Below are 27,990 nucleotides of genomic sequence, written 5' to 3'. Positions count from 1 at the left end.
CTAGAAGTGTTTTTAAAGATCTCGGAATAATGTCCGCATTTTTGTTCAGGTCAGCATTTGTTGCTTCAGGTCAGTATTTGTGCTCAGCTGCCACCATCATGTTGAGCTCCAGACCTAAACTGGACTTTTACAATATCTTGTTTCTTTTTCATTTCAGCCATTCTGCCCAGACCTGTTGCCATGCATTTCATCATGTTTGACCGCTAAGGACTGCATTACACACAGTCTTAATGAAATAAGTTGTAGCAATGTAAAATTATACTACTGTAAATCAAAGATAATGCTATAGTTGTTCATGCGTTGTTGCTTAATCTATCAGTCTAATGTGAACTATTTTCATGATGTCTGCGACATACTTCTTTATATCTTGGAACAACTGTAGATGAGAAATTAAGCTTTCAATCTAATTGTGAGGCTTATCAGTGCCCGTACTGATAAGGAAATTCTGCCATTTTGATGTAGACCGAACCATAAAGACCCAATTTGATCAAATCTGTTTAATTCCTTTTTTTTGGTGGCAGGTACAGCGCATGGCCACTTCTGTTCAAAAGAAAACTCCCCTCGGCTTCAAAGAAAGTTTTGGCTCCTTCCCTCCAGACGGATCTTTGTTCATGCTGCTGGTAATGAAACGACTCAGACTCAATCGATGGACTGTGTATTTATCTCTTCTGTGCCCTTTTGTTTGTGGAGTGTTGAGGACTGCAATATTTTATGGCTATTTTAGAATCTGCTTTTTCTGTTCTTTTCCCCACTATGTGGATATTTCGAACCACTAATAAATCTACCTTTGGGTACAATTGAATTAGCATTGAACCTTGAATTTCTTGGTGGTAAAACTAATTTTTACCATAAATAAGGAAGCTTAATCTAAAGATAATTAAATACACACTCACAATGAGCTAGTAAAAGATTCAAGCTGATTTAAACTTACAAGTATTTATTTTATTTCTTATCGCAGTAATGAAACAAACAACAAATAAAAAGACAAACCAAAGACAAACAACATTTGAACTTATGAGACTTGAAGCGTAAATGTCTGAAATATGAACAATCAAATGAACTGATCAGACTCTAATGGTTATTTGGAGCGTATTGGATCTTAAGAGATCTTATTTGATCGTTGCAAGAATAAGTTCACATCCTTAATTAAACACTGCATCCATTTAAAAAGTGAGACACAATCAAAAGGAATAATCAAAATTACAAATAGGTGTACAATGGTTTGCATGACACAGAGAAAACCCTGAAGAGGCAACAGCCTACAGAAGTCAAGATCTACAGGCTGTTACTCTGTAAAGCTAAGAATCATTCTGGCTAAAATATTACAGTGTCCACGTGACATGAGGATAAAATAAAAAGGGGTTAATTAATATTTTGGGAGGGTTGGACAGAATACACAGGCGTGTTTATGGTCAGTGCATGGGAGCCTGGGTCAAATAGCAGCAAAATTGCATGACTGCCCCATCACCGGACAAATGTTTTGCACTTATTAACAGTCTTTCTTCTTGAAAATTTATTAACTTCTTGTGAACTCTGCTATCCATTTCTGTACTAAAAATCCTGCTCAGGGTTGATATGAAGGCTCAAAACTATCCCAGCAGTCATTGGGAAGTGGTCAGTCAATCACAGAGTCAACACAGAGACAAACAGGTAAGATAACAATGTGCACGCACACAGATACAAACACACCTAGGAGCAATTTATAGTATGTGAAAAAGCATGCATATTTTTGATAGACTGTGGAAGGAAACCTGAACCTGTGCATGAGGGAAAGCTGCAAAATCCACACAGAAATGTCACAGCAGAGATTTGAACCTTGGATTTTCTTCCTGTGGTAGACATTGTGCGGCTTAAGGCAAGGTTTTTAAATTTCAGTACGAAAGCACAGAGCAGGGTTCTTCATTTTGCTCTTATAGTCTTCATCGAACTGCTCATTCTGTGCCACGGTGAAATGGTTCTTCCAGTCTCCTACTGCTCCTGGAAATCAGATGAGATTGGATCAATGATAATTTCAGCTAAAGATGGTGGAAGTCTGCGAGAGCTTTTCTGTAAAACTTTTCACAGACCTTTTCTGTAGAAAGAAGACACGCTCTGGTTCATCAGTGGGAGAGTGGAGAAGTTGGTAATTTTGTTTTGTTTCATGTTGTCAAATGTCACTTTAGCTCTGACATGTTCCTTCTTTTCAGTTGTTGGAGACAAGCCCAGAAATGAACAAAGTCTGTCGATTTCTCGCCCAGAGTCCTAGAAATTATGAAAGAACACTTGTGAAATTATGCAAATTACAACGTGTTGATAATAAATAAGAAGCTGAAGCCAAGGCACTGGAAGAATCTCAGGAGGCAAAAAAATTAAATTGGAGCCTTACAGGCAAAGATTTTTGATGCAAAACAATAGGTTAGCTAAAAATAGAGAAAATAAACAGATAGATAGATAGATAGATAGATAGATAGATAGATAGATAGATAGATAGATAGATAGATAGACAGACAGACAGACAGACAGACAGACAGACAGACAGACAGACAGACAGACAGACAGACAGACAGACAGACAGACAGACAGATAGATAGATAGATAGATAGATAGATAGATAGATCTTGTCTTGTTGTGTCTACGTGTTATGTGTAATTATGTGCGTGTTTCATCAAAACATTTAATTATGGTATAACATAATGAAAATAAAGCTAATTTGAAGACATTTGAAGTTAGCAACAGAATTTCCACTAAACGGTTTAAAATAAAATATCAAAGAAAGTTTAATTGTCTGTTCCAACGTAACAAACCAAAGTATCAAAGGCGTTTTCACCAACTAGACCAAAGTTCTTTTTTCATATCAGATCATTTCTGACTGTTGAGGTAGTTGCTGTTTCATCTCTTCTCACCTCTATTAAGTCCTCATAGAACATGTAGTGGATATTAGAATAAGTCTGCTTCTTGTCCCACCAGGCGTTCACATGCTGATACCACGATCCAAACACCACTGGAAGCACGTGTTTGTTAAAATCAAATTGAAATTAAATTCTATCGTTGCTTATATTTCGACTCTATCAAACTGTTATACTTACTGTTTCCCTTTATGAAGTTCTGTAGAAAGCAGCTCCAGTCCCCTGTTTCTGGGTGGACATGGTTCATGCGTCCAAAATGGAAATAGGAAACGGCGGTGTCCTTTGCATTCCGAGCCACATACACAATCTGGTAAAGCATAAACAACAAATTAGGTTTTATCTGTTGATCTTAATGACACACCGATGTGCGAGAACATGTGTTTTACCCTACTGCGTTGCTCCCAGAACGACTTTGGCACAAACTGAACTGGTAGGTGGGTTTTAATGAGGCGAGGAGCAGTAGGGAGCTGGTCTGCCAAATCTTTGCCTTTATTGGGAAAAGGATAAATTGTCAGCTTATTCAGTGTGAGTCTAGATTCTCTTCATTACAATTCTACCAAATGAGGGAAAAGACTGGCCATTAGAAGGGTGTCCTAAATTTCTTCTTTGCTCAAAAACACATTTCTATGGATATCTTTTGTTCAGTGAGTAAAACATGGTTATTTTTTCTTCTGTAAGTACAGTTAAATTGCTTCCTTTCCCAGGCATTAAAAGTTAGATTAGATATCAAAATGGAAACATTTCTCAAAGAATAACATTGAATAATATTTCAGAGGAGTCCTTATTTTTTTTACATGACTTTGCAGATATACAGCACAGCACCCTCAACATTTATTAGCACATCTGGTGAAGATGTGGAAGAATTCCTTTTTCATTTCTGTGGCATGTATCACCGTAGAAAATATTGGAGAATCCAACCTTTCAGAAAAGTACATTTATCCCTATTATTTTCTATAGAAAGAAGTGTAACTAATGCATTTTGTAAAGAGTTGAACTTTAAAGCTGATTAAAATGTTGATATATGAGGAACACAAATGTTAATTTAGTGATTTATGCCTTAAATATATTTATTGGGTCCACTGCTAGATCATTATATTTGATAACTGACATTCTCTAGGTTTATTACCTGACATTTTTTCTTACACTAATAACCTGTGGCTTTCGGCTGTTAACTTTGTATTTAGACTGGAGGGCGAGAACAGATAGGGTGCTGCGGTTGGCTGACTGTGCCAACATCTGCAAAAAGTGAAGGAGTATCCAAGTTAGGTGTGTCAAAGTTAAGGGTAGGTGTGACCTAAGTAGGATGAAACATGGGACAGGGGCTGCATCCTTTGAAGGCCACATCTGTGTGCCGATTATGACCGCGTCACGAAGGCTGTCCCAATTCATGACTCCTTTAAAGGCTCCATACGAATGTGTCTAATGATAGCTTCTAGCTTTTGCTCCTAGCTCCTGTTCCTTCACCTTTCATGGGGTCAACAATATGAACACTATTGTGGTTAGGAAACTACAAAGTGCGTGCCCCCTTCTCTCTGGACATTTTTGTTCATTTCTGTGGGGTGGGCTGTGCTTGAACGTCTCGTCATGCACAGGATTCTGGTATTGCTTATAGCTCCTTAGCACTGGTAAGGGACATTGCCAGGTTGCTATGCTAAAGCAGCTGTGAGAAAGCACACAGGCTTCTTTGCCAAAACCTCTTTCCTTACTGACTACAGTATTTGGACAGCACTTACATGCGACGCCTACTGAATTGTGCTATATAAATAAATTTGCCTTGCCTTGCCTTGCCTTGCCTTATCATGGCGACGGCTGACACACTTCCGCTTTGACTAAAAATCCTTACCCAAAAGACGTTTTCGGATGCAGCCCTTCAAAGGTGACCAACAAATGTGTCCCTTTGCCCAATTTGAAGGCGGGGTCCGGCATATCCTTCGCAGCCCACCCTATCCCATGATTTATTGCCGGTTGAAGAGAACATTTTAAACGGCAATAGCAATGGAAATGTGCATAAAGTTTTCTGTGACATAAAAATAACTTTTAAAAAGGTTTTAAAGGAGAATCTAGCTGTGTAAACCAGAAACATCTGCTGACATATTTGCTTCATTTTAAAAGTGCTCGGGCGTGTTTGGACATGCCAATATATCTAAAGAAAACAGCGGTGAGCCATCTTGGCACAACACACAATGTTTGTGATAATGGGGGAGGATAGGGGCAGAAAAATGTGCAAAACTCCCTGTGAGAAGGTTTCTTTTCAGAGTGAGGCTAGGCTGCTTCAAAAAATATATAAAAATTATTTAATTTATTTTGAAGCTTTTTACACCAGGGGTGCCAAAAACACAAAGACTGCTGTTAGTAAGTGTTGCTGCATTAAGAACGCCTCTAAAATTGAACCTTTGGGCCGATGAGGTGCACTGATCTCCAGGAAAGGCACTCTCTCCTGCAGAGGGACAGAAGAACGGCAGTCTGAAATTGTGTCATCAAAGTAGAGAAGATCCAGAATGTACGAAACCCACGTCGTTCCTGTGATGGAAACACTTAAACTCAGATATAATAAACTGAAAACAAGGGAAAGATTCGGCATACTTGAGCTCACCTGCTTTAGGGTAAGTCGCTATTAGAATATCATCTGGTCTCGCCTTGAAGCTCTGAACATTGTCCCAGTTGTCTGTGAAATATTTGACCATGGAGACGCCATGGAAGTCAAACAGAGTGGGGCGAGGTGGTAGATCCATCTGTAAACATCAACAGGCTTTATCTATGCCCTATTGAGTTTTAAATAAATAAGGACTTTACAGCCAACAGTAAAAAAATAAAATTATTTTTTAAAAATAGGGGAACTCCAAGACTGAAACATATTGACATTGATGAAGTTTTGGGAAAAAGTGTCAAACAATGCTATAAAAAAGTATTCACCCACTCACAGAATTCTATTGTTGTTGCTTTTTTGTCACACTTAAATGTTTCAGGTTATCATATTTTAAGATTAGACAAAGATTGAAAAATGCAATCCAAACCAACCTGGTTCTATGTGAAAAAGCTATTTTCTTCTAAATCTAATAATTGGCTCTGTACCAACCATGGAAGCAACAACTGTCATCGAGCATTTGCAATAACTGGCAATGACACTTTTACGTAACTGTGGAAGATTTTTGTCCCACTCCTTCCAGAATAGTTTTTTAGTTAATCACAGCGGAGAGTTTTCCAGCTTGAAGCTACTGTTAAAGCATTACAGCATCACGGCCTATTGGAAGTCCAGACTTGGTCTAGGACAATCCAAACCTTTCTTTATTGCTTTTGGAAGCTGACTTACTGTTGTGCTTAGGAGTTTTCACAAACCTTTGTGGACGCCATCTCCCTCGGGATCTTCTGCTAGAGAGAAGACTTTGTTTGTGCTAGAGAGAAGAACTTCACCACCATGTTTCTTGGTATGTCAGCAATGGGACAGAACTTCCAAAAGGTCCACGGATTGTTTTCCAAAAAGTATTGGGGATGATCAAGATGTTTTGTGGGAAATGCTGGAGAGGCTTTTGTTTTATTTCGGATCTGCTGTCGTACTTTCTGTCTGCCATATTTAGTTTTTTTTGGGCTGGCTAGCTGTTTGTCTCTGCTCTGCTCCACCTTCACTGTGGTTAACTACTAGAGCAGCTACAGATGCTCTTTTCCTGATTGCCTGGATGGTTTTCACCTTTCTCTCTGCTTTTATGTACATGCCTTCCACAGCCTGTCTCAGATTGCCTTCAAGCCTTGTGTAAGTTGCTTGCCAGCAATTGTGTACATCACCTGTTCTGACCTGTTCTTGTTCCTGGATTCCCGGTTTTCCTTCCCCTCACTGGATACCTCATCACCCTGTGATTTCTGGACGCGCCTCTTGGACTATAGCCCAGCGGACATGTTGGCCTTCTTCTGCCTGCCATTCAGTGTTTGATCCTTTATTCCGAAAAATGTTCTGAGAACCCGACAATTCAGCCAGACAACAGATTTACATTTTTAAAAGGTTTATTGAAATGGATGAATAGTGGCTGATATTACAGGCAGACAGAAACAGACTTGACTGATGAGTAGTGGCTGACGAGGCAGGCAGGCATGCAGACCAGAACCAGAGATGAAAGCAGGAACTGACCAGAGTTGATGATGCAGGCCGAGGAACAACCAGGACGGGCAAAAGCAAGCAGCTGGATCTCAAAAGGAGCCAAACAGACCTGAGCAGCATGCAGGCACTGGAACCAAACATGAGTGGGGCTGAACATGAGCAGAGACACAGCATCCAGCTGGCTGAGCACACAGGAACTGGTAGAAATCTCGGCAGCAGCGCACATAAGATGGGACAAGACGTTCCGGCATGGAGTGCATGACTGAGGCGGTAAATAAGTATAATATAAATATATAATATAATGGCGACGGGTGAGCAGGGTTGGGACTAATTAGTGGCAGCAGGTGGAGCTGATCAGGTGCTGAGTGGTGGCTGGGAGGTGACTGACCAACTGGGTAGTGACTGGTGGCTGAGAGAAGTGGAGCAAAGAGTGGAAAATCATGGCACCCAAATCATGGCACCCTTGTGTGTCTTGCGGATTCTACTTCCAGTCTATTCAGCCCGTCATCTCCCGCTGTGAGCAGCCTGCCTTCAGCACCGTCTGTCTCCAGAGGTGGAGAATCCAGGATCCAAAAGTAAAAAGGTGGTCCAGAGATTAGCACCAACCATTTGCATTTCCAGCTCAACCACATAGACAGGGACTAAGATCAGCCGGTTAAGTGAACAGGATGAAGAAAAATCAGTTTTTACTTTCCTGATGCCGGATTCCCCACTTCTGTCTGCTCTCTTCTCACACTGGACTTTGTCCTGCCTGCACCATGTTTTTATTTATGTTATTTTTTTTCATTAACCTTTTAAGCGCAACACAGTGTCTGGCTGAACTATCGGGTTCTCTGCTTCAGTTATTTAACATCTGCCGTGGCTTTGGCCTTGGAGCTCTCCTCTAAATGCCATTTTTACACAGTTTCTTCCATTTCGTTTTATTCGTGAATTCTTACCTTAACTGCAGAGGTAAGGCTGGCAGTGCTTTAGATGTCCCGGGTTCTTTTGTGACCTGAGTTGTAGACGCCACCCTTGAGTAATTTTGGTAGAGCAGCCACTCCTGGGAAGCTCATCAATGTTAAATCTTTCTCAGTTTGTGGATAATGGCTCTCCTTGAGGTTCCAGAGTCAGTCCACCTGCCTGCCTGGCTGGCTGTGTGTCAATGCACTTTGCAAAGAGGTGTGTGTGCTAACTGTGTCACATGTTATGGGTCTTTGCACTCGCTGTCTTTGTCTTTCAGTAAGGATTCATTTAGTATACTGTGCTATACTTTTTGTAATAACGTCCAAAGTCTAAGTCATGAAATCCAAAGAAAGAAAAGTGGACATTTATACATAAAACCTAATTAAAACACAGTTGCTCTATCTTACTGATCATATTGCTGTTAATGTTTGATTATTCTGTCTCCTTTGAACTCTCCTTGAAACAATCTCTAGCTGGTTAAAAATTGAGGCTCTCCCTTTTAGTTCTTTATCCCTGTGAGCACACAGGTGATTTATACAACTGTCAATGAGTTTAAAACCTTTGTCTATGGCGTAACATGACATTAGATGTCCATCTTTAAGAAAAATGAACGCCACACTCACCTTGTTAAAATGATAACGTCTTGCCGAGTAGTCGTGTCAGAGTCAGAGTCTTCTGAACTAAAATCAGTTTTTTTTAGCAATATTCAGCGTAACATGTTGCTCAACTTCCTCAGTTTCACCAGGGGATTTATTAACTCGCTGACTCAAGCGCATGAGCACATGTGTTTCTGGCTGGACAGTAAAGTCAAAATGTGTTTGACCAAGATTTGATTTCCGTCCAGATCTACCTCTGGCATGATGCTGTAGGGCAGTATTTCTTCATTTTTTTAATTTAATCTTTTTTTGTGTGTCTCCTTACAGATCTCATTTCTGGTCATTTTGGAATAGTTATTGCTTTCCTGCTGGTGTTCATTCTTCTTCCTCTTATATTTAGTTTTCTAAATATGCTCTCTCCAGTTTCCTGCTTCTCCCAAAGTAGCAGAATTTAAGCCTCTAATCATTACCATGGGGGTTTAAAGTAAAAAAAAAAAAAAAAAAACCTGCCTAGGCAGGGTGTTTGACTTTCTGAAGCCAGATTTACCCACCTATGCTACCAGGTGATCCATTATAGTCACTAACAAAATATTCTACCTTGATCTAGCCATCCTTGCCTTTACCCACTTTTCTGTCCAAGGTCGCTGGCTGAGAGGTGGGGAACACCCTGGACAGGTCGCTAGTCCATCACAGAGTTTGTAATTTAAAAAAAAAAAAACTAAACCAAAGAGTGATTGCTATTCAGCTACAACATGTGGAGTGTTTTACAGGAGCCGTTGTTGAAACAGAATCATTCTTTTATTACAAATATATAAAATGGGGTTTGCTAACCTGAGTAGTTAAAGCTTACAGTCATTACATCACTGGCCATACATTTTATTGTTTGAAATCAGCACAAAATAAGCTGACGTCCATTAATCACATTTTAACTTACAAAGCTATTCCTGTCTTACAGTAAAAGTCACATTTAATGAGCGTGACCCTCTTTGTCGTCGGTATTGTTCAGATTTCCCAGCGGAGCTGCAGAGTAGGGTCCGTCATCTTTCTCTTGTAGTCTTCTTCAAACTCTTCGTTCTGAGCCACGGTGAAGTGATTCTTCCAGTCACCAACTTTACCTGCAGAGATGCAGACATAAGATGCTTGCACTGTTGTTTGAAAGTTAATTTCGACATCTTGCAACACGCAGGTATTCATCATACCTTTCCGCATGAAGGGAGAAACCTTGAAATCCATCACTGGCAGAGTGGAATAGTTGGCCATGTCATTTTTTTTCATGCTGTCAAACTGTACTTCACTTCTGACCTTTTCCTTCTCCTCGACAGAGGGAGACAAACCGACAAAGTTGCAGAGTTTGTCTATTTCACGTCCAGTGTCCTGTAAGCATAATCAGAAATCATCCTTGCTTCATAACAATTTAGTGGCAAAGTCAGGAGAGCCATGGAAGATTAAAACGAATTACCTCAATCATATCTTCATAGAACATGTAGTGAATGTTTGAATGGGTTTGCTTCTTCTTCCACCATCCGTTCACATGGTCATACCAGGAGCCAAACACCACTGGGTGGCAGAATAACAAAAACAAGAGAAGGTTTGTTCAAAAGGAAAGTACATCCACTTTGAATTCAAGTCTTTACAGACTTCCAAAACCAACTTAAAGCAAAAAAAAAAATATTACTCGGTGTTATATATCTAACAAAACTAAGCTACATACAGATAAAAACATTATAAAGTAGATCAACAGAACAACAAGGAGGCAGTCATTTACATGCTGGATGCCAAATTACATCAGATACAGAGACTGCTGGATAAAAACAACCCTTACAGCCAACTCAAGGAAACTGATATATAACTCTAAACAATGGACACAGCCTCATTTAAGAAAACTTACATTTTATATTAAAATATGCCAGCAATGATTTTCAAGGTTTGGCGCCCTTGAGTCGGCTAAATCTTGGAGAAGGTTTTAGAAAGGTTATTGCCAAATGGGAGGCATGCTGGGCTTCACGGTGGCACACCTGCAGCACTTATGCCTTATAGCAGTTAGGGCCTTTGCTCAGATCCTGGCCCAGGGTCTTTCTTCATGGACTTGGCATATTCACCCAGACTTAGCATGTTCTCCTGAGTGTGTCTTACAGGCCAAAATCATGAGGCTAATTGGTTATTCTACCGTTACCCAGAAATATGAGTGGTGTTATCCTGACAAGCTCTCCAGGGTGTATCCCACCTATTGGTAACTGTTGGAGCTATTTTTTTTAGTAATAAATGAAAAAAGGTTAGCCTGTTACTGTATGGAGACATTGAAGACAATAGTTTCATACATACATTTTCCCTCCATGAATTTCTGGAAGTAGCTCTTCCAGTCTCCAGCCGCGGGTTGGACAAGGTTCATGCAGTCAAAGTGGTAATAAGACACCATGTTGTCCTTTGCGTTGCGGGCTACATAAATTATCTGAAAAAACAACAAAAAAAAACGGCATTCTGTCAAAATCAAAATTGCTTTAAACCTTAGATAAAATCTGAGTCCCAACATGCAGCTTCAGTGTAGCCAATGTGCAACCTATAGCATCATCCAGTATTTCAATTTATTGTGGTCCTATTACGAAAATGCAAACGACAGGGAGGCTTCTGTACCCGGCAGTTCTGCTCCCAAAAGGACTTTGGCACAAACTGCACCGGTAAATGGGTTTTGATGAGTCGAGGGGTAGTCGGAAGCTTATCTGCCTGGTCTGTTCCTGTGCAGGAATAGAAAAAAAAACACTGAATATTTTCTTCCTCCGAAAAAATGCTACAAATTATTTGGTGTTAATAACGCACAAATTATCTGCACGTTGCTGGTAAAGTACTAGTTTTTTTTATTTGAAGCCCGCTTATTTTTTAAAAGTACCAACTAAAATCTACCTACACTTAGGAGGCTAAGATGGTGAAAATTACCTAGAATAAGCAAACATGACAGAGACACACCTGGAAAAAAACCTGACAAACAACGTGACCATAAGTATAAGTATCGCTAAACTGAGCATCACTGAAGGCAAAACTAAACCAAGAAAATCTGAAACTCAAAACTGAGATGACGAACAAATCCAAATCCTACAGATTAGGACACTAAAACGTGTTTTTATGGGCTGCAGTTTGGCAGTCAATTGAGATTTAAAGTGAGTAAAATGCAGATCGCATGTTGTCTTTAACCTGTCACCACGTTTGGGATCATCATCTCCAAAAAAGGCACTCTCTCGTAGATAGGGAGCGTTTTCAAACGCTCCGGAGAAATCTGGCCAAAATACAGCATGTCAAGGATTTGGGAGACCCATGTGGTCCCTGAAGAGAAGCAGAGGCGCATAATGAGGCATGAATAATGATCCCAGCTGCATCTCTCTCTCTCTCTCTCTCTTACACACACACTCACACACACACACACACACACACACACACACATCTATGATCAATAAAACATGTAAAGATGCTTTAGACCAACCTGCTTTTGGATACGTAGCTATAAGTATATCATCCGGTCTGGCCTGAAAGTTTTGAACGTTTTCCCAGTTGGCCGTGAAAATGTCCGTCATCGCGACTCCATGGAAATCATACAGCTTTGGCCGAGAAGACGAATCCATCTGTGATAAAGGAAAGTGCAAGGATAGACGTCAAATTGTAAAACCTGTTTTATTGTGAGGTGAAACAATGTAAGTAAGTAAGTACGTAAATAAACTTTATTTTATTGTGAATCACCACAAAGTAATTCACAATGAAAACAACCATAAAACGACACAAAATAAAATGCAACACCATAGCATAAAACTAAACTAGTTAAAAGCCAGTCAGAACAAGTGGGTCTTCAACTGCTTCTTAAAAGTATGAACAGAGTCAAGACAGCGTAGAGATAAAGTTCCCCAGTCTGGGGGCTACAGCATTAAAAGACCATTCCCCTCTGGTCCTGAAATTAGTTTGTGGAGAAATTAACAGTGTTTCGCGGATCACAAACTACAAGAAGGGGAATATGGTTGTAAAAATAATGTTGAAATCTAATGGTGTGAGATGAAAAAAAAACACGTTTTAAGAAAACAAACAGACCCATTCCAGTCTTCTCACATTTAACAAGAAGACATGAAGGAGTGAGTTTAGTGAAAGCCTGGAAGACAATGAGAAAAGGTCTGACATTTGCAACTGTTTAATGAAACTATTTAATGCATTCTCATGACAGCCCTGTGCATTTAAACAACTTCCTCGAAAAGCTATTTTTAGTATTTAAACACCAAGAGCTAAATAAAACCTAAACTCCAGTAGGTTACAATGTACAAGATGGAAGTTGCACAAGGGAAATAATTTTAAAAACAGCAAAAGCTCACATACTTTGTTGGAATCGAGAGACATGTTGCAGATGGAGTCTTCTTTGCCTTCCTTTCCTGATGTTTCCTGTGTTTCCTGAAAGACAGAGAGAGCAGCGTCGTTCTCCACACATTACATAACCATTCTCTGTTATAATAGGCTGCCTTTCTGAATTGGTTCCAACTTCCAGCCCCTCCTTATCGCTCCATGTCTGAACTTTTGCCTCCATATTTCCTCAGATACACACAGAGCTAAAAAGAATTCATCAAAACTCAGCACGACCTTTTTCCAGCTCCAAAGATTGATCTCCTTTGACATAATAATACAGACAATTTGATCAATAAAAGGTTCAAAAATTTATAAAACATGCTTCTTTCAGTTGTAACCTCAGTGAGTAATTTCAGTCAAGTTCAAATTTGGATTCTAACTCGGCTGTCTGTCCTGTCTAACCTGTTTAGTACATGAATTGTGGCTTAAAGCCAAATCGATATGATCCTTCCTGCATTGTTGTGCTGCTTAACAGTTACTACGAAGTGCTTTTGCTCATTTTGCCTGTTGTGTTTTAGTTTGGTGCCAGCAAACAGGCAAAAGTTCAGCTTTGTTGACTGAAATCATGTTGTTTTGGAGAAAGGAGACTTTCTAATACAACAATTTTATAAATCTAGTCACACTTGTCCTTTTTTTTAGCACTTGTGCTGTGATGTACATTGAGACCATACTAACATGGCATGTAAAATTATGTAACTTTAGCCTCAGGGAGACAACCTCTTGTACGGTATGTGCTTTGCTGGAAACAATTTTTTTGTGCTTTTTGTTCAGAAATAAAATAAAAATCCTTAGAACAGCGACTTATGATCATTCACTTCTTTTTTAAAAGATAATTATCTTGTTTTTCTATTTGTGTTGTGTTGATAATACACACCTGACTGCTTCAGCAGCAAAAAGACAAGTGTTTAACAATTATTTACTGGCCATACCTGCAGATAACGTTTGAATTTTATTTTACAAAGTCATATAACATAATTTATATATGAAAAGCAAGAAAAAAATGGGTAGGAAATGGACTGGAAAATGGTCTCCCAGAATTCTTATTTTATCATATGAAGAAACCAATGTTTCTGTAATAAAAAGTCTTGTTAAAAAAGTTGTTAAAAATTATGAAACATTGTCATCGATCATCTTAGATGATATTGCTGGTGAAGATTCTCAGTCATCCAGGTGAGATTTGGATGGTCATTCCAAAAAACAAAAGTAACTAGACTTGTTTTCTGTAGTTGAAGACGTTTCGCTTCCTCTCCCGGAAGCTTTCTCAATTCAAAAAGTCTGGAGTAATGTGGAGTAACAAGCTTTATACCATTGCCAAACAAAGGCCTTGCAATGGCTTATATAACATGCAAATTCAATCGAAACAGGTCCACCCCTTAGTAATGGGCGGTCGTTAAAGCCATTAAGCCAGCAGATTGGACCGAAACTGGTCCACTCCTCTGTAACGAGGAATCGTTGAGTTGTCATCTTGGATGATATTGTCTTGAAGCTGTCTTGAGCTAAAGCCACTTTGAAAGTCCATCAACAAAGGTTAATGGCAGCATAATATCTTCACAGTTATAAAACTTTGATTTTGAAAAATCAAGAGGATGTCATTGAAAAAAAAGATTATCAAGAAGCAAGATACTCTTTCAATGCAGAGACCGGTCTTTATTGAAGGCAAACAGCATTCAAGGTGCATTCTTCCCCAAACGCACACCTAGTAATATAACCCCTGTGTCTTTATAGGGAACAAATGTACACAGACAGGAGTATCCTCTGTGATGAACAGGCAAAGAGCCTCATGTGCTGTATAACAGCTCCATCTTGGCTCCTGACCTTTAACCTCTCCTGCAACATCCTCCCCAGGTTGCAGGGGAGCACCCAGAGCTTTCTTCTTGCTGGTATTGTAATTTTGTTATGGCCACGAGGGAGCGGTTTACCTCCGTTGAGCATTAATTTGCACTCATGTTTCTGTAATACCAAAGCCGTATTACAATATTGTACTATACAATATGGTATACATATTACATTTTTTTGTTACAAATATATACATAAATACTGTCGTGTGAAACTGAAACAACACTGACTTTGTTAACTATTTTGGTCAACCGCTTAAAAAATCAGGAATACAAAAAAAGTGTTGGTTGGGTGTCCAGTGTAAAAAGTAAAGAAAGGACATGTATTTAAAATTCCCACTTCATCTAAATTAGGCAAGGAAATAGGAAGTGACGAAGGAGGATATATGGCAGGAGAAATAGGACACAGATGGACACCGGAGGAAGACATTACAACGGAATACAGAAATCAATTAAGGTCAAAGTCTTTTAAGGAAAGTGCAGAAGAGAGGAAGTAATCTTTTCAAGGTTAAGGTTGGGGCATACAGGATTAAAATCAATGAAATAATCAATTCATGGCTATGTGTGGATCTAATGTGTGAATGTGAGGTCTGTGATGTTCCAGAGGATGCAGAACATATTATTTTGAAGTGTAGTAAATATAATTATGAGGGGAGTATTTTGCGTGATAGGAGGTATGAGTTGGGACACGGGTGGAACTTGGAAGGAATATTAGGTGTCAACGAAAAAAATGAGGGAAGGATATAAAGCATTCATTGTATTTATTAAAGATACAGGCTTAATCCATATTATATAGGTCATTATTTATTTATTTATTTATTTATTTATTTATTTATTTATTTATCTATCTATCTATCTATCTATCTATCTATTTATGAGAATGTAACCTGAAGTATTAATCCTGAAGTTACATTTCCGGTACACTAGGTGGCGATATCCACCTGAAAATGTTGGTTGCGATGTTGGTTCCCCATTAAAAACAGGGAAGAAGATGACGTAGTGACGAAGGAGGAAGTGACGCGACAGGACGTTTGAAAAAGTACACAACCAAGATGGCGTCTCCCGGCGAGGCAGACGTGAATGCTTCACACGTGGAGGGAAAGGGAAAGAAAAAGGTACTAATCAATATTATTTGTGAGAAGGTCGGGCTGACGAATTAGTGCTTTGATCGAAAACACAAATTAGCAGCAGGTTAATCTCTCTGAGTCCCGTTTTAATGTATGAAATGAAGGCTTTAACCCGAATGTCACCGTGTAGTGCTGTTAAACTGCCACTCTGGTCATTTCCATCAGCCTCCAGCTCGTTACTGGCAGGAGCTTCCAGACAAAGAGAAAGGCGAAAACAAAGATGAAGGACAAGTTGAGCAGCAGCAGGAGGAGAAGAAGAAGAAGGAGCAGCAGCAGACACAGAAAGCGAAGAAAAGAAAGCGAGATGAGCGGCCGAGGGATGGAAAGAGAGTCATATCGGGGGTAAGAACAGGAGCTCCGACGTCCTGACTGCAGGACGCGTTTTATCCTCGACGTACACGAAATGGCTCAAACACATCCTACTTATTGCTTGAGAAAAAAATCGGAACACGACGATTGGTGATCTAGAAGGTGACTCGATTAACGACTAATGTAGGCATAACATTATGACCCCAGCTGTGTGTGTTTGTTCCCATGCTGTGGTTTCTTGGACCAGGATGTTGGCAGTAGATCGTGCACGTTGTGAGGCAAATTAAAGCTTTTCCTCCTGCGTATCCCCAAAATGCTCGAGTGGATGGAGATGTGGGGAACCTAGAGCTTCGTGACAGTCCCTCAAGCTCAATGCTGTCCTTTTCCAAACCATTCCAGGGGCAGGTTTGCGGGTGTGTTATCCTGCTGTTTCTATGCAAGGGTGTATATGGTCCTTCTCAAAATATTAGCATATTGTGATAAAGTTCATTATTTTCCATAATGTAATGATAAAACTTGAACATTCATATATTTTAGGTTCATTGCACAGTAATTGAAATATTTCAGGTCTTTTATTGTCTAAATACGGATGATTTTGGCATACAGCTCATGAAAACCCAAAATTCCTATCTCACAAAATTAGCATATCATGAAAAGGGTCTCTAAACGAGCTATGAACCTAATCATCTGAATCAGCAAATTAACTCTAAACACCTGCAAAAGATTCCTGAGGCCTTTAAAACTCCCAGCCTGGTATGAACACTCAAAACCCCAATCATGGGTAAGACTGCCGACCTGACTGCTGTCCAGAAGGCCATCATTGACACCTTCAAGCAAGAGGGTATGACACAGAAAGGTATTTCTGAACGAGTAGGCGAGTAGCTGACCTGAACCCCATAGAGAATCTGTGGGATATTGTGAAGAGAAAGTTGAGAGACACAAGACCCAACACTCTGGATGAGCTAAAGGCCGCTATCGAAGCATCCTGGGCATCCATAACACCTCAGCAGTGCCACAGGCTGATTGCCTCCATGCCACGCCGCACTGAAGCAATAATTTCTGCAAAAGGATTCCCGACCAAGTATTGAGTGCATAACTGTACATAATTATTTGAAGGTTGAATTTTTTTGTATTTAGAACACTTTTCTTTTATTGGTCAGATGAAATATGCTAATTTTGTGAGATGGGAATTTTGGGTTTTTATGAGCTGTATGCCAAAATCATCTGTATTAAAGACGATAAAAGACCTGAAATATTTCAGTTAGTGTGCAATGAATCTAAAATATATGAATGTTCAAGTTTTGTCATTACATTATGGAAAATAATGAACTTTATCACAATATCCTAATATTTTGAGAAGGACATGTATATGGTCCGAAAACAGCTCTCAAGTAAGTGGGTCGTCACGCCACCTCAACGTTGTTCAAAGCCTCACCGTACCTCTAGTAATTTGCTTTCTAACCATAGTGCATCCTGGTGTTTCCAAGGTAAAGACCCACGCTGAGCCATCCATGCCATGTAAAATCAAATCTCTGGTCCAGTTCTGATGCCAGTCATTGCACGTGGTCGGCCCTTTCAGCAGTGATCAGAGGTCTGAGCGTTTTCCCCTGACTGGTCTGGGGTCGTGCAGCCCCATATGTAACACACTGTAAAACACCGCATCGGAACCAGTATGCAGTAGCTTGTCTGTTGGATCGGTCCAGTCGTCATTTCCCATCAGTAACCAGTAACCCATAGCCGGTTCATCATTGTTCCTTCATCATTGTAAAATGACGTTTCTAAATGCATTAAATTCAATGACCAAACGCTGCCTTATAGAGCCCACCTACTAACCGCTACCACGGTGAAGAATTAACTCACGTTACCCGTCAGTGGTTGTAATGTTATGCTTGATCGTTGTATTCTGTCTGCTTTGTTTTGGAGATCACACTGTTTATGAAACATTCCCACAAAGGTTTTCCTTTCTATGAAACTCCATACAGTAGATGGTAACGCGTGATTATGCTAAAAGACAAAAACACTTAATGTCACCAGATTCCCTTAGTTTGAGTTACTGGAGGTAGATCAAGCCATGGGGTTTATGATGATGACTTTACTAAAATAGTTTAAATCTACTAAGTTTAAATTAAGTGTACACAAACTCACAACAGATGCTGTTCTTTAATTTAGGGTCTTAAAAAATGAATCTCTCAAATTGATAAAAAAAAAAAAAACATTGCCCCAATGCGGTACCGCGCGCGAGCTATTTTTAGAAACACAACGTCACAATGACGTCACATCACGTGGTACGCAGTGGGGCAAACTTTTGAAACCCGCCGCTGCTTTGCTTTAAAAGAGACATGCGTTAGCCTAGGTTTTACTCGGTAAACGACTGCTTTTTCCAAATCTAAGACCATGGTTTTTAAACATTGTTGCTATGGAACGTGCAACAGCGACTCGAGGTACGCTGATCGGCCGCATATGAAGGATGTTTTCTTCAAGACTGCCAAGGAGAAATGTGTGACACCGGGGCGGTCGGCCTACACAACAGTTCAACCCGGAAAAAGTTACCAAATTCAAGTACATATGTAGCAAGCATTTTGTCGGAGGAAAGGGCCCAACCGAAGAACATCCTGACCCAATTCCAGCGACATCAAGTCAAGGTAAGAGTATTTTGGTGGCCGACATGTTAATAAAGTAGCGCCTGCTACCATGACAGCATATAGGCTGTCATGGTAGCAGGCGCTAACATGATAGCCTGCTACCAGGATAACTTACTCAAAAACATTTCAAATGAGACAAACATTAAACATATATCCATTCCTGGACGGTGATTGCAAACAACAACAAAAAAAAAAAAACGGCCGACACTGCCATGATCGCCGCGCAGGAAAAAAAAACAAAGCTTACCGTTCGATCAACTCGGCCAGTTTTCCAGTTTTTTTAAGCCCTCGAACCTCAAGCCATCGTTTGAGCTGAAGGTTGGTGTGTTCTTCGACAGTTCGCCCAGTAAACCGTGCGCCTGGGACATCGTCTTGGGAAAGTTTAACGGCTGTAAAGTCGGTCAGATCGCTGGTTCTGTTGCGCTTGTAATAGCTGGGTTATCCGTGCTTTCTCTCCTGTATGCCCTACCTAAGCGGCAAAAGGGGCGTTGCTCTTGAGACGGTGACGTCACGTGCGCGGTACCGCATTACAGCCTCACCTTGAGCCTAGCAGACGAGTGTATGGGGGAGAGGAATGACTGCAAGGCGCACTGGTCATGTTTGGCTCAACCCATCCTTCATCCACCACCACCATGCTCGACTCTGGCTATAAGGTGTTTGAGTGCAGTATAGCCAAACGGCTCTATTTTGGTCTTATTTGTCCAAAGGATTTGATTCCTGAGGTCTTGTGGTTAAGTCAACTCTGATCTGTTAAACAAGGCAGACATGTTTATAAGTTTTCTGATTGTACCGTCATGAGCTTTGACATTAAACACGCTAACTGGGGGCCTTCACAGCCTCAGATTGAGTTTGTAATGCAGTGTTTGTGAGCGTTGCTTCTGCTGGGCTGTCCATCCTCCAGGACAGATTAGCTGTGGTCCTAAGCTTGTTTATCATTAGTTTCATTAAATATTCTTTTACTTTATAGCCTGACATGTACGAGTAAAGGTCAAGTTAACCAACGTAGACAAAAACTGCAAAATTACATCCTTGTTACCAGGACATTGCTACTACTGACAACTATGAGAGTCTTCATTTAACTGTTAATTCAATACTTTATTTTATGTAAGTAACACTAATTTGAAGGACATTTGCTACTTCATTGTTGGATCATATTATTAGAAGCTTGATTTCAAAGTGCAACTAAATGCAAGCTGTAAAACAAGCTTGTAAAATAAGATGGCATCCTTGTAAACAATGAAACTATAACAAAATGTTTGCTGCTAGTGGGATTACACAATGAGCTAAGAACAGTAAATTAATGAGTTAGTGTCTTGTCTTATACAGACAAAAAAGGCAATGGTTTCGCTGTTACAGCAATTAAAAAAATAACAATAACTAAAAACAAACTTAAATATGTCCAGCATTGTATGCAATTCTCTTTATGCCATTAATGCCCAGTGAATGCATTTGCAAAATAAAATCCTGGCATTCCAAAAATTAAAACTTAAAGAAATGTAAATTTGAATGAGTCCATTAAATCAATTTATCGGCCAGCCCTACAATATTTATTGATAGCCTTTTACCTTTTTTTTTTATTTAATCATTTAATTGGCTTTCATTGAAGGACAAATTTAGTTTGTATTAGAAACATTGAGCTCAGAGACCTGAGTTCGGTCTATGGAAGAAACGGGCGACTGAAAAATCAAGAAAGACGACCAGCCAGCCTGACTGCATCCTCTTGGGGGCAGCAGTGTCCAACTCCAGCCCGCCAGTATCCTGCCTGTTTTAGATGTGCCCCTACATGAATAAAGCCAGTAAAGATAAATATTTTATTAGCATCAAAAACTCACTTCTTACAATCTCAGCATGGAACATGCTTTCTCAACAGAATCACAGATTGTAGTTAAATAAGTGTGGAAAATAAGTGCAAAATGAACCTAAATGTAACACGATTTAAAAATATTTTAACAGGTATTATTTTTTTTCAACATGTTAAAAATCCAGAAATGATCTTTGAAGTGTTTCATGAAGGATTTCATACCGTGGATTTAGCTGCTTGAGAAGTTGTAGCCCGGGTTTTTCCACAGTGTAAATAGGAACCTTCTTCGTTTGCCTCATATGCTAAAATATTTAGCATCGATACTATGCCAAATTACTGTTGTATCCAGATACAGAGTTTGAATATCGATACTTTTCAGAGTATCAATATTTTTGACAACCCTATATATTGGTAACGTTGAACTGTTACTGCAGACTGTAGGAGATGTTTTCATGCGGCCATCGAGCTATCCATGCCAAGAATATACAGTGAAATCTGGTATTAGGTGTGAAAAGTTCACTTTAGACTCTCTATGAATCGTTTTATGCAAAATCAGTCCTTTTTAACTGATCATAGCTGACAAAGACTCAACATAAGCAACCACAAGTTGCAACATAAATATAACTAAAACATATAAAATACAGCGCAGCTAGCGTTAAGCATTACCCTTTAATTTGACCAAGAAGTACACTATGTTTATGAACAAAAACTGAGTTACCTTCATGCAGGTGAACATTTGTCTTTTCCTGTCAACCCCTGTTGTGTTCTATTGCTCTCCGCCAGCATTTAAATTTTTCTAAGCTTCTTTTAGGTTTTCAGAAAGGAGTAAACTGTGTTCCACCTTATAAACTTTCGGGTTCACATCTGTCTGAGTTGCATGTTACACTTAACCATTTCTTTCTCTGTTTTAACTGTTAATTGAATACTTTATTTTATGTAAGTAATGCTAATTTGAAGGACATTTGCTACTTCATTGATGGCTCATATGATTAGAAGCTTGAATTTAAAGTGCAACTAAATGCAAGCTGTGAAACAAGCTTGTAAAACAAGATGGCGTCCCTGTCCTTGTAAACAATGAAACTATAACATGTTTGCTGCTATTGGGATTACACAATGAGCTAAGAACAGTAAATTAATGAGTTAGTGTCTTGTCTTATACAGACAAAAAAGGGCTATGATTTCACTGTTCCTGTGCAACAGCAGCAATTACAAAATAACTATAACTAAAAACGAACTTAAATATGTTCAGCATTGCATGCAATTCTCTTTATGCCATTAATGCCCTGTGAATGCATTTGCAAAATAAAACATTTAACCATTTCTTTCTCAGTGTTTTTAACAAAATCCCTCTGACTGCAGTGCGTTCGTAAGGCAGAATCTCGACAATGTTGTTGAAATTAAATGACGTGTAGCTGCGGCAGATACGAGGCATTTCAGTGTGGGACAAATTGCGATCGCTGATTGGTTACTGCCGAATGTCCGAGGTTGATTGACGGGTGCCGGCACGTTAATTGGCCTCCTGGTTAAAAAAGAACAGATGTGATTGACCATATAAAATATCTAAAACTTACAGGATACTGATCCCGGAGAACTCACTTCCTCTCAGTACCTGTAAACCAATGCACTGTTCAAAGGAGTTTTTTTATTTCCTCTATCAGGCTGCTGAACTTGGACTCTTCCTATTATAGTTTCTTTTTGTGAGGATACATGCAGCTTATGCTGTTTGTGTTGTTTCTTTCTGTTAGACATACATTTTTATTGTTGGTTGTTTGAAAGTACTGGAAGGTTACAACCAAGTTGCCCGTTCAGATTTTTAAAAGTTTCCAGAGTCGGACGGTCTATATTTAGACGTGACTGTATGAGTGAGTGAAATTTAAGCAGCAGAGTGAAACCAGTATATCTGGGAGTGTGAAGATTAGGGCTGCACAATCCTAAGACGCCGTTTGCTGATATCTGTATCTGAATATATCTGAATGTTGTGGGGATGATATAAAATTAATTGAATAAAACAAACTAAAAAAATGTTGATGTATTTCTGCTTTGGATTCATGGCAAACTTACAAGAAAAAACTCTTTGCATCTCAACAATAAGGTTTATTTTCAAAAAGTTGCCTTCAATCCATGTCTGCTTTAGTTTCTTGATTTTTATGCTGTATTAATGAAGTATATTACAGACATAGAGCCTCAATTTATATCTAAATGGCTAAAATGTATTGCAGTCTTTACGATATGCATACTACGTACAGCGATATTCCACTAAAAATAAATGAGTGATTTGTTGTGCAGCCTTAACATGAAAGGAGAGTTGCTCAATTAACTAACTTCTGATCGTCCGGCTGCGACTGGTTGTTGTCATTGGGTGTTGGTTGTTTCCCAGCTGTCCCTTAAATAACACAGAAATACTGCGTGTTATTCTTCTACAAAGTTTATTAGGGTGGTGCATGACTTTATATCCTCAGAGTAAAACGTGTGTACCTCCCCCTGTTATGTTTTCATTTAGGTAGCATTGGTAGGTATCGTATGTATTTTAGTGTTTTATTACTGCTATGGTATAATGGATGTATTTTCACAGTCACAGATGTGATCTAAAGATACAATTTTCTCTATGACCCCCTGCATCCCGCGAATTTCGTTGTGCAACACAGCAATTATTCATATTCCCATATTCCTTCTTTGAGCTCCAATTTTAAATCCTCTCTTTTCGTTTTTTTTAAAACTTCCTAAATTATCGCCGTCTTTCAGAAATCCGACCCTTTCCCCGGGCCCGTGCCTGTCCCGCAAGACAGAATGCAAAAATTCAAGAGGAACGACAATATTCGCAAGGTAAGCTTCTTTATATCTGAATGGTTTCAGCTCTGTGCAAATAGCTTTTTTTCTCTCTCTCCCATCTTAATCTCCTTACTACTCTATTGTCGTTTCAGACCCATCGGAAGCATTACAAGCTGAAGGAAATCATCACTCGCTCAGCGGACGCTTCAGACATGGCCCAGAAACAAGCCGCTCGGTTTGACATCCTACTGCCAGAGGACGCGGGGTAATTTACTCAGCAAGAAATTTGCAAGACGCTGACAAAATCAGATATGAAACCGTGCCACTTTGAACCGTTTCTCTCTTTGATGGCAGCTTTTTAGAAGGGGATGAAGATGAGGACACGTGTACGATCTCACAGGAGGATATTGCGGATGCCGTGGACATTACATCTGGAGCAAAGGTACCATGGCTTTAAATAAACCGTCACATTTTAACTGAAAAGATTTGCTGAAGTTGCAAAATCTTTTGTTATATAACTCTGCTAACTATTGTGCTTTGGAGCTAAAGAGTTAAATAGAGACTATATAACAGAAGAAGTAGTTTAATAATTTGGTCAAATATATTTTATGTTAAAATACAAAATCAGAAAATGTCATAGTGCCTAAATGTATTGAGACTGCACTGTGTGAAAGCAATTGAGGATAATTTATATGAGAAGTATAAAGACAGATAAACTTATTAGGTTACATATATTTAGGTCCTTAGTTGTTTGTAAAAATCACTAGGGGGCATTAGAGAGCTTTGCTGATGCCAGAGAGAGGTATGTTTTGCACTTTAATGTAATACATTAATGGGTTGAGGTCTATATGACACTTTAATTGCACTGGTATCTGCTTTTAATTATAAAGTTCAACTAGATATTTACATACTCTTATTAAAAAGACAATATTTTCATTTGATTGGGTGACATTAAAACAAACTAATCTCTTCCTTTTAGATTACGAAATTATTTCTGCTTTTTTAAATGCCAAAACAACAAGAAATGTATCTTTTTAAATTACTCCTATTCAGAACTTCATAAAGGTTAAGATTATGATACATTTAAACAATTTGGAGTTGCCATTATGAGGATGTCATGGCCTTTAAGCTTCTTCACATTTGATTTAATTGGCGGTAGTACACTTGTGGACGTATTTTAAGCCAATTCATCAAACACACTCCTTCCTTGTGACATCATGGGAAAAACAAAAGAAATCAACCGAGAAATCAGGAAGAGAACTGTGGATCTCCACGGTTCTAGTTCGTCTTTGAGTAAAATATTCAGGTAACTAAAGGTGCCATCTTTGTCATGTTTAAGATGTTTAAGATGAGTAAACAGCGTGAAGATGTCCAACTATTAAAATGTGCAGTAATACGTTTCTGTATCCTAGAGATGAACGTGTTCTGGTGTGAAATGTACAAGTTAACCCCAGAGCAAAGACAACAGACCTTGTGAAAGTGGTAGCTGTTAAGTGTAATAAACCACAGGGAAATGCGTTCTACTCAATGAAGAAGCCAGTATTCTGAAAGAAAGAGTACAAATTCACTCAGAGACAGAGACCTTCGTTTTGAAGACAAATCCAAGGGTCCGATGAGACTAAAATTAAAGTGGTTGGTTCCAAGTCTGAGAACCCCATCCCAACTATAAAGTACAAGGGTGGCAGCATCATGCTGTCAGGGTGTTTTGCCACACCAGGGACCGATGACTTTCACAAAACGGGTGACATCATGGGAGAAGAACATTATGGGGAAATGCTGATGCATCATCTTATGCCCTGACTTTATTCCATATAAAGAATGTGTCAGCTGAGCTGAAAAGGTGTGTGAGCAAGGCAAAGGCACCCTCCATGCCTGGCTCAGTCACAGCGGTTCTGTCAGGAAGGAAATCCAACACCTTCCAGAAATTAACTTTCTGATCCAAATTACTGCATCACTTGGAACAGAAAGTTAATATCTGGAATTGTATAAGCCTCAGAATTTGAAGAAGGCAAATGGAAATAACTGTAGTGATCTTAGCTGACCGGGAAAGGTTTGGTATGATTTAGGGCTGGGCAACATGTCAAGATTTGTTTCCAAAGAGATTTAGGATGAGACTACATCGTTTATATTGGGAGGGTCTGTGTTGCGTTAGAATTATACTTTTATGTATTCCAGGAGGTTATTTTACAGGCGTTTTTATTTATCTACAGCTGTTTGTTTAAAAATGTGCCTGTAAGACATTTGAGATAAAGCTTTCATATACCGATGCCTTTTTATAATTTATGAAAAGAAAAATAACATACTGAGATAAATATTGTATATTCAGCCTAATAAAATCAATATATTTTTGCTCCATATAGCTCAGCCCTAGTATGATTTAATGTTAGATGGTGAGAATGTCTTTTATCTTTATGTACAGTGTATCTAAAATCCCAAAATAAGTGCATCATCAAACTCCATTATATTGACCGTATTTTCAATCAAAACGCCATTGCCCGTTCACGCAGCCACTCTTGACATAATGACCGACAGGTAGATCCGGCACGGAGCACCAAACATTATCGATGGGTTTAAAGTAGAAGTTGAAAAACGTTATGGGTTGCAGCATACATAGTATGCTGCGTTGTTCTTTTGTGCATCTTGGTGCACAGATTTGTAACATCGCTCCATCAGTGTTTTATGTTCCGTGAGCAAGAGGCCTTCCCAAGTGGCCAGTAAGATTTGCATCAGGAATTGGCCAATTATGTAACCGATTTGGAAAATGAGTCCCGCTTCATTGAGCCGGCTTACCCAAAGAAGCATTTCCTTTTACGGCATAGAAGAGCCCCAGCTGGGATGAGCTCAGCTCTTTTCAAGCTGATTCAGAGAATGAAACCAAAAAAAAAAGAAAGTTTGGGATTATTACCACATTCTGATGAGTTTGGATGAATCGATTGAAGTTTCATCTCTCCTTTGTTGACTTGAACCAACATGACATCTAATGGGCTGAAAGGGGACAAACCCTTTTTTTTTTTTAGCCCATATGTACATTTTGTTGTGTTCTTGGAGCCTTTAGGAATGCAGGAAATAGGAATTTATTCTCTCTAGGTGATGCGTAGTTATCTTTATATTCTGTTTGGGTCATGTATTCCAAGCCATTCAGTTTTCTCTATGCTCTATTAGTTTTTTTCCGTCTTTTTTTCACCCAAGAAGGATGACTCTAATTGCCTTTTTTCCCCAGTCCTGCAAACTTTAAAGTTTTTTTTCCCTCTCTTTACAGTATTTTAATCTGAAACTATGTCAGTTTGGTCCATATCGTCTGGATTACAGCAGGACTGGACGGTTAGTATCACTCGCTGTTTCTCTCATGGCTCATTACATATGATTTATGTAACATGATTTATGTTGCATGAACAGGAACAATAAAATCAGAACTGTTAAGATTTTTAAAATGTCAGCCTGCAGCTATTTATGATTTATATTCCTATTGTTTTGGGGTTTTTTGCTCATAAAGTTGAACACAATTTTGGCAGTCTTTCTCCAAACCATCCTAATTGTTTTGTATATATATTACAAGCAAATACTCGTAATAAAACATAAATGATGCCTGCTTTCAAAATCCTAGCATGTTCAACTTCAAAAATCAGTTTATGGTTTTCAGTTTATTTTATTTGTATGAATCCAATTCAGAATAAATGTCACATCAAGACACTTTACAAAAGAAACGGGTCAAATTTGTTTGCAGAAGTGTATAATCAGTTAGTCCAGTCATAGAGTAACTTGTTCTAGGTTGGGTAAACTTTAAATGTTTTCAGGATGAGCTTTTATAATATTTAATCTTTAGGACATTTTTATTCAAAAATAACAAAGCCCTTGTGTTTAGCTAAGTAAAACATCCGCTCTTAGAAGTTAACCTCATTTGTCTGAAGAGGTTTGCAAATAAAGAGTAAAGCCTGGGAAATCTGGAGGTCTAAACTCTCCTTGTGTCCCTGTTAACTTTTATGACATGATCGATAATGGATTATAAGATAACAAGGCCTCTTATTGCACTAAGGTGGAACTTTTGGCATTACAACAGCACAAACACAAGTAAATTACAGTAATAACATAACATAATGATGATGATGATGACGATGATGAGAGTAATTAACAAGAAATATAATGGCACAATATCCAAACAGGTGTTGAAGATATAATTTTAGTAATAGCAGAAATAACGACAATGATGTGTATGGAAGTAGAATAGATTACTAAATGAAGTATTACACTATTAAAAAAACTATATACAATAATGCCCTTTAGACGGATGATATGAAGATATAAACGGCATGTAAGCCGTAATGGTCAATAAAAACATATGAACATCTGGAGAGTTCAGTCTTGCTCTTAGGTGGAATAATTGAGTAAATTAAAAAAATTGTCAAAAGAACAATAAATAAATAAAAAGGGCTTAATTATTTACAATTTTTCAAAGTTTGTACAACCATTTATGATCCGAATCCATCCCTCCACAATGGTAGGTTTCACTTTTAATCATCATTTCCTTTGACATTTTAATTTCCTGCCAGAATTATTTCTGGTTTTATCCTGTGTGCGCTATATGTCAAACATTATGGCACTGGGTGTAGAAACAGTCTAGAC

At 38.9% G+C, this 27,990-nt stretch overlaps 3 protein-coding genes across 7 annotated transcripts in view; 1 reads left to right on the top strand and 2 right to left on the bottom strand.

The window, feature by feature from the left end:
* Window positions 1-929: 929 nt before the first annotated feature.
* LOC105926102 (cytosolic sulfotransferase 3) lies at window positions 930-8,598 on the bottom strand. Of its 4 annotated transcripts, none has more exons than XM_012862301.3 (8): window positions 8,544-8,598; window positions 5,479-5,617; window positions 5,277-5,405; window positions 3,272-3,372; window positions 3,066-3,192; window positions 2,883-2,980; window positions 2,067-2,241; window positions 930-1,977 (listed from the first exon to the last, which is right to left on the bottom strand). In XM_012862301.3, the coding sequence occupies exons 2-8, from the start codon at window positions 5,615-5,617 to the stop codon at window positions 1,865-1,867; spliced, it is 882 nt and encodes a 293-aa protein (XP_012717755.2). In that variant the 5' UTR covers window positions 8,544-8,598; the 3' UTR covers window positions 930-1,864. The 4 variants fall into 4 exon arrangements, with proteins under 4 accessions (XP_012717755.2, XP_012717754.2, XP_012717757.2 ...); XM_012862300.3 differs by lacking the exon at window positions 8,544-8,598 and adding an exon at window positions 7,914-8,335; XM_012862303.3 differs by lacking the exon at window positions 8,544-8,598 and adding an exon at window positions 6,676-6,992.
* A 700-nt stretch (window positions 8,599-9,298) lies between these two features.
* On the bottom strand, window positions 9,299-13,010 carry LOC105926101 (cytosolic sulfotransferase 1). Its single transcript, XM_012862299.3, has 8 exons — window positions 12,864-13,010; window positions 11,989-12,127; window positions 11,703-11,831; window positions 11,148-11,248; window positions 10,839-10,965; window positions 9,976-10,073; window positions 9,716-9,890; window positions 9,299-9,631 (listed from the first exon to the last, which is right to left on the bottom strand). Exons 1-8 carry the CDS (start codon window positions 12,882-12,884, stop codon window positions 9,519-9,521), a joined length of 903 nt encoding a protein of 300 aa, XP_012717753.2. The 5' UTR covers window positions 12,885-13,010; the 3' UTR covers window positions 9,299-9,518.
* A 2,720-nt stretch (window positions 13,011-15,730) lies between these two features.
* Window positions 15,731-27,990, top strand: part of LOC105926132 (WD repeat-containing protein 46) — a 39,769-nt gene continuing 27,509 nt past the window's right edge. The window contains exons 1-6 of one of the 2 annotated variants that reach the window (XM_036138690.1): window positions 15,731-15,837; window positions 16,015-16,191; window positions 23,344-23,424; window positions 23,523-23,635; window positions 23,725-23,812; window positions 26,630-26,691. In XM_036138690.1, the coding sequence (XP_035994583.1) occupies window positions 15,775-15,837; window positions 16,015-16,191; window positions 23,344-23,424; window positions 23,523-23,635; window positions 23,725-23,812; window positions 26,630-26,691 (584 nt within the window). In that variant the 5' untranslated portion in view covers window positions 15,731-15,774. Of the gene's footprint in view, window positions 15,838-16,011; window positions 16,192-23,343; window positions 23,425-23,522; window positions 23,636-23,724; window positions 23,813-26,629; window positions 26,692-27,990 lie in introns of both variants that reach the window. The other variant, XM_036138688.1, reaches the window with a different exon arrangement.

This window comes from Fundulus heteroclitus, chromosome 1, assembly GCF_011125445.2.
Source record: "Fundulus heteroclitus isolate FHET01 chromosome 1, MU-UCD_Fhet_4.1, whole genome shotgun sequence".
Classification (NCBI taxonomy): Eukaryota; Metazoa; Chordata; class Actinopteri; order Cyprinodontiformes; family Fundulidae; genus Fundulus; species Fundulus heteroclitus.
This window is presented reverse-complemented; position numbering and strand designations above follow the sequence as displayed.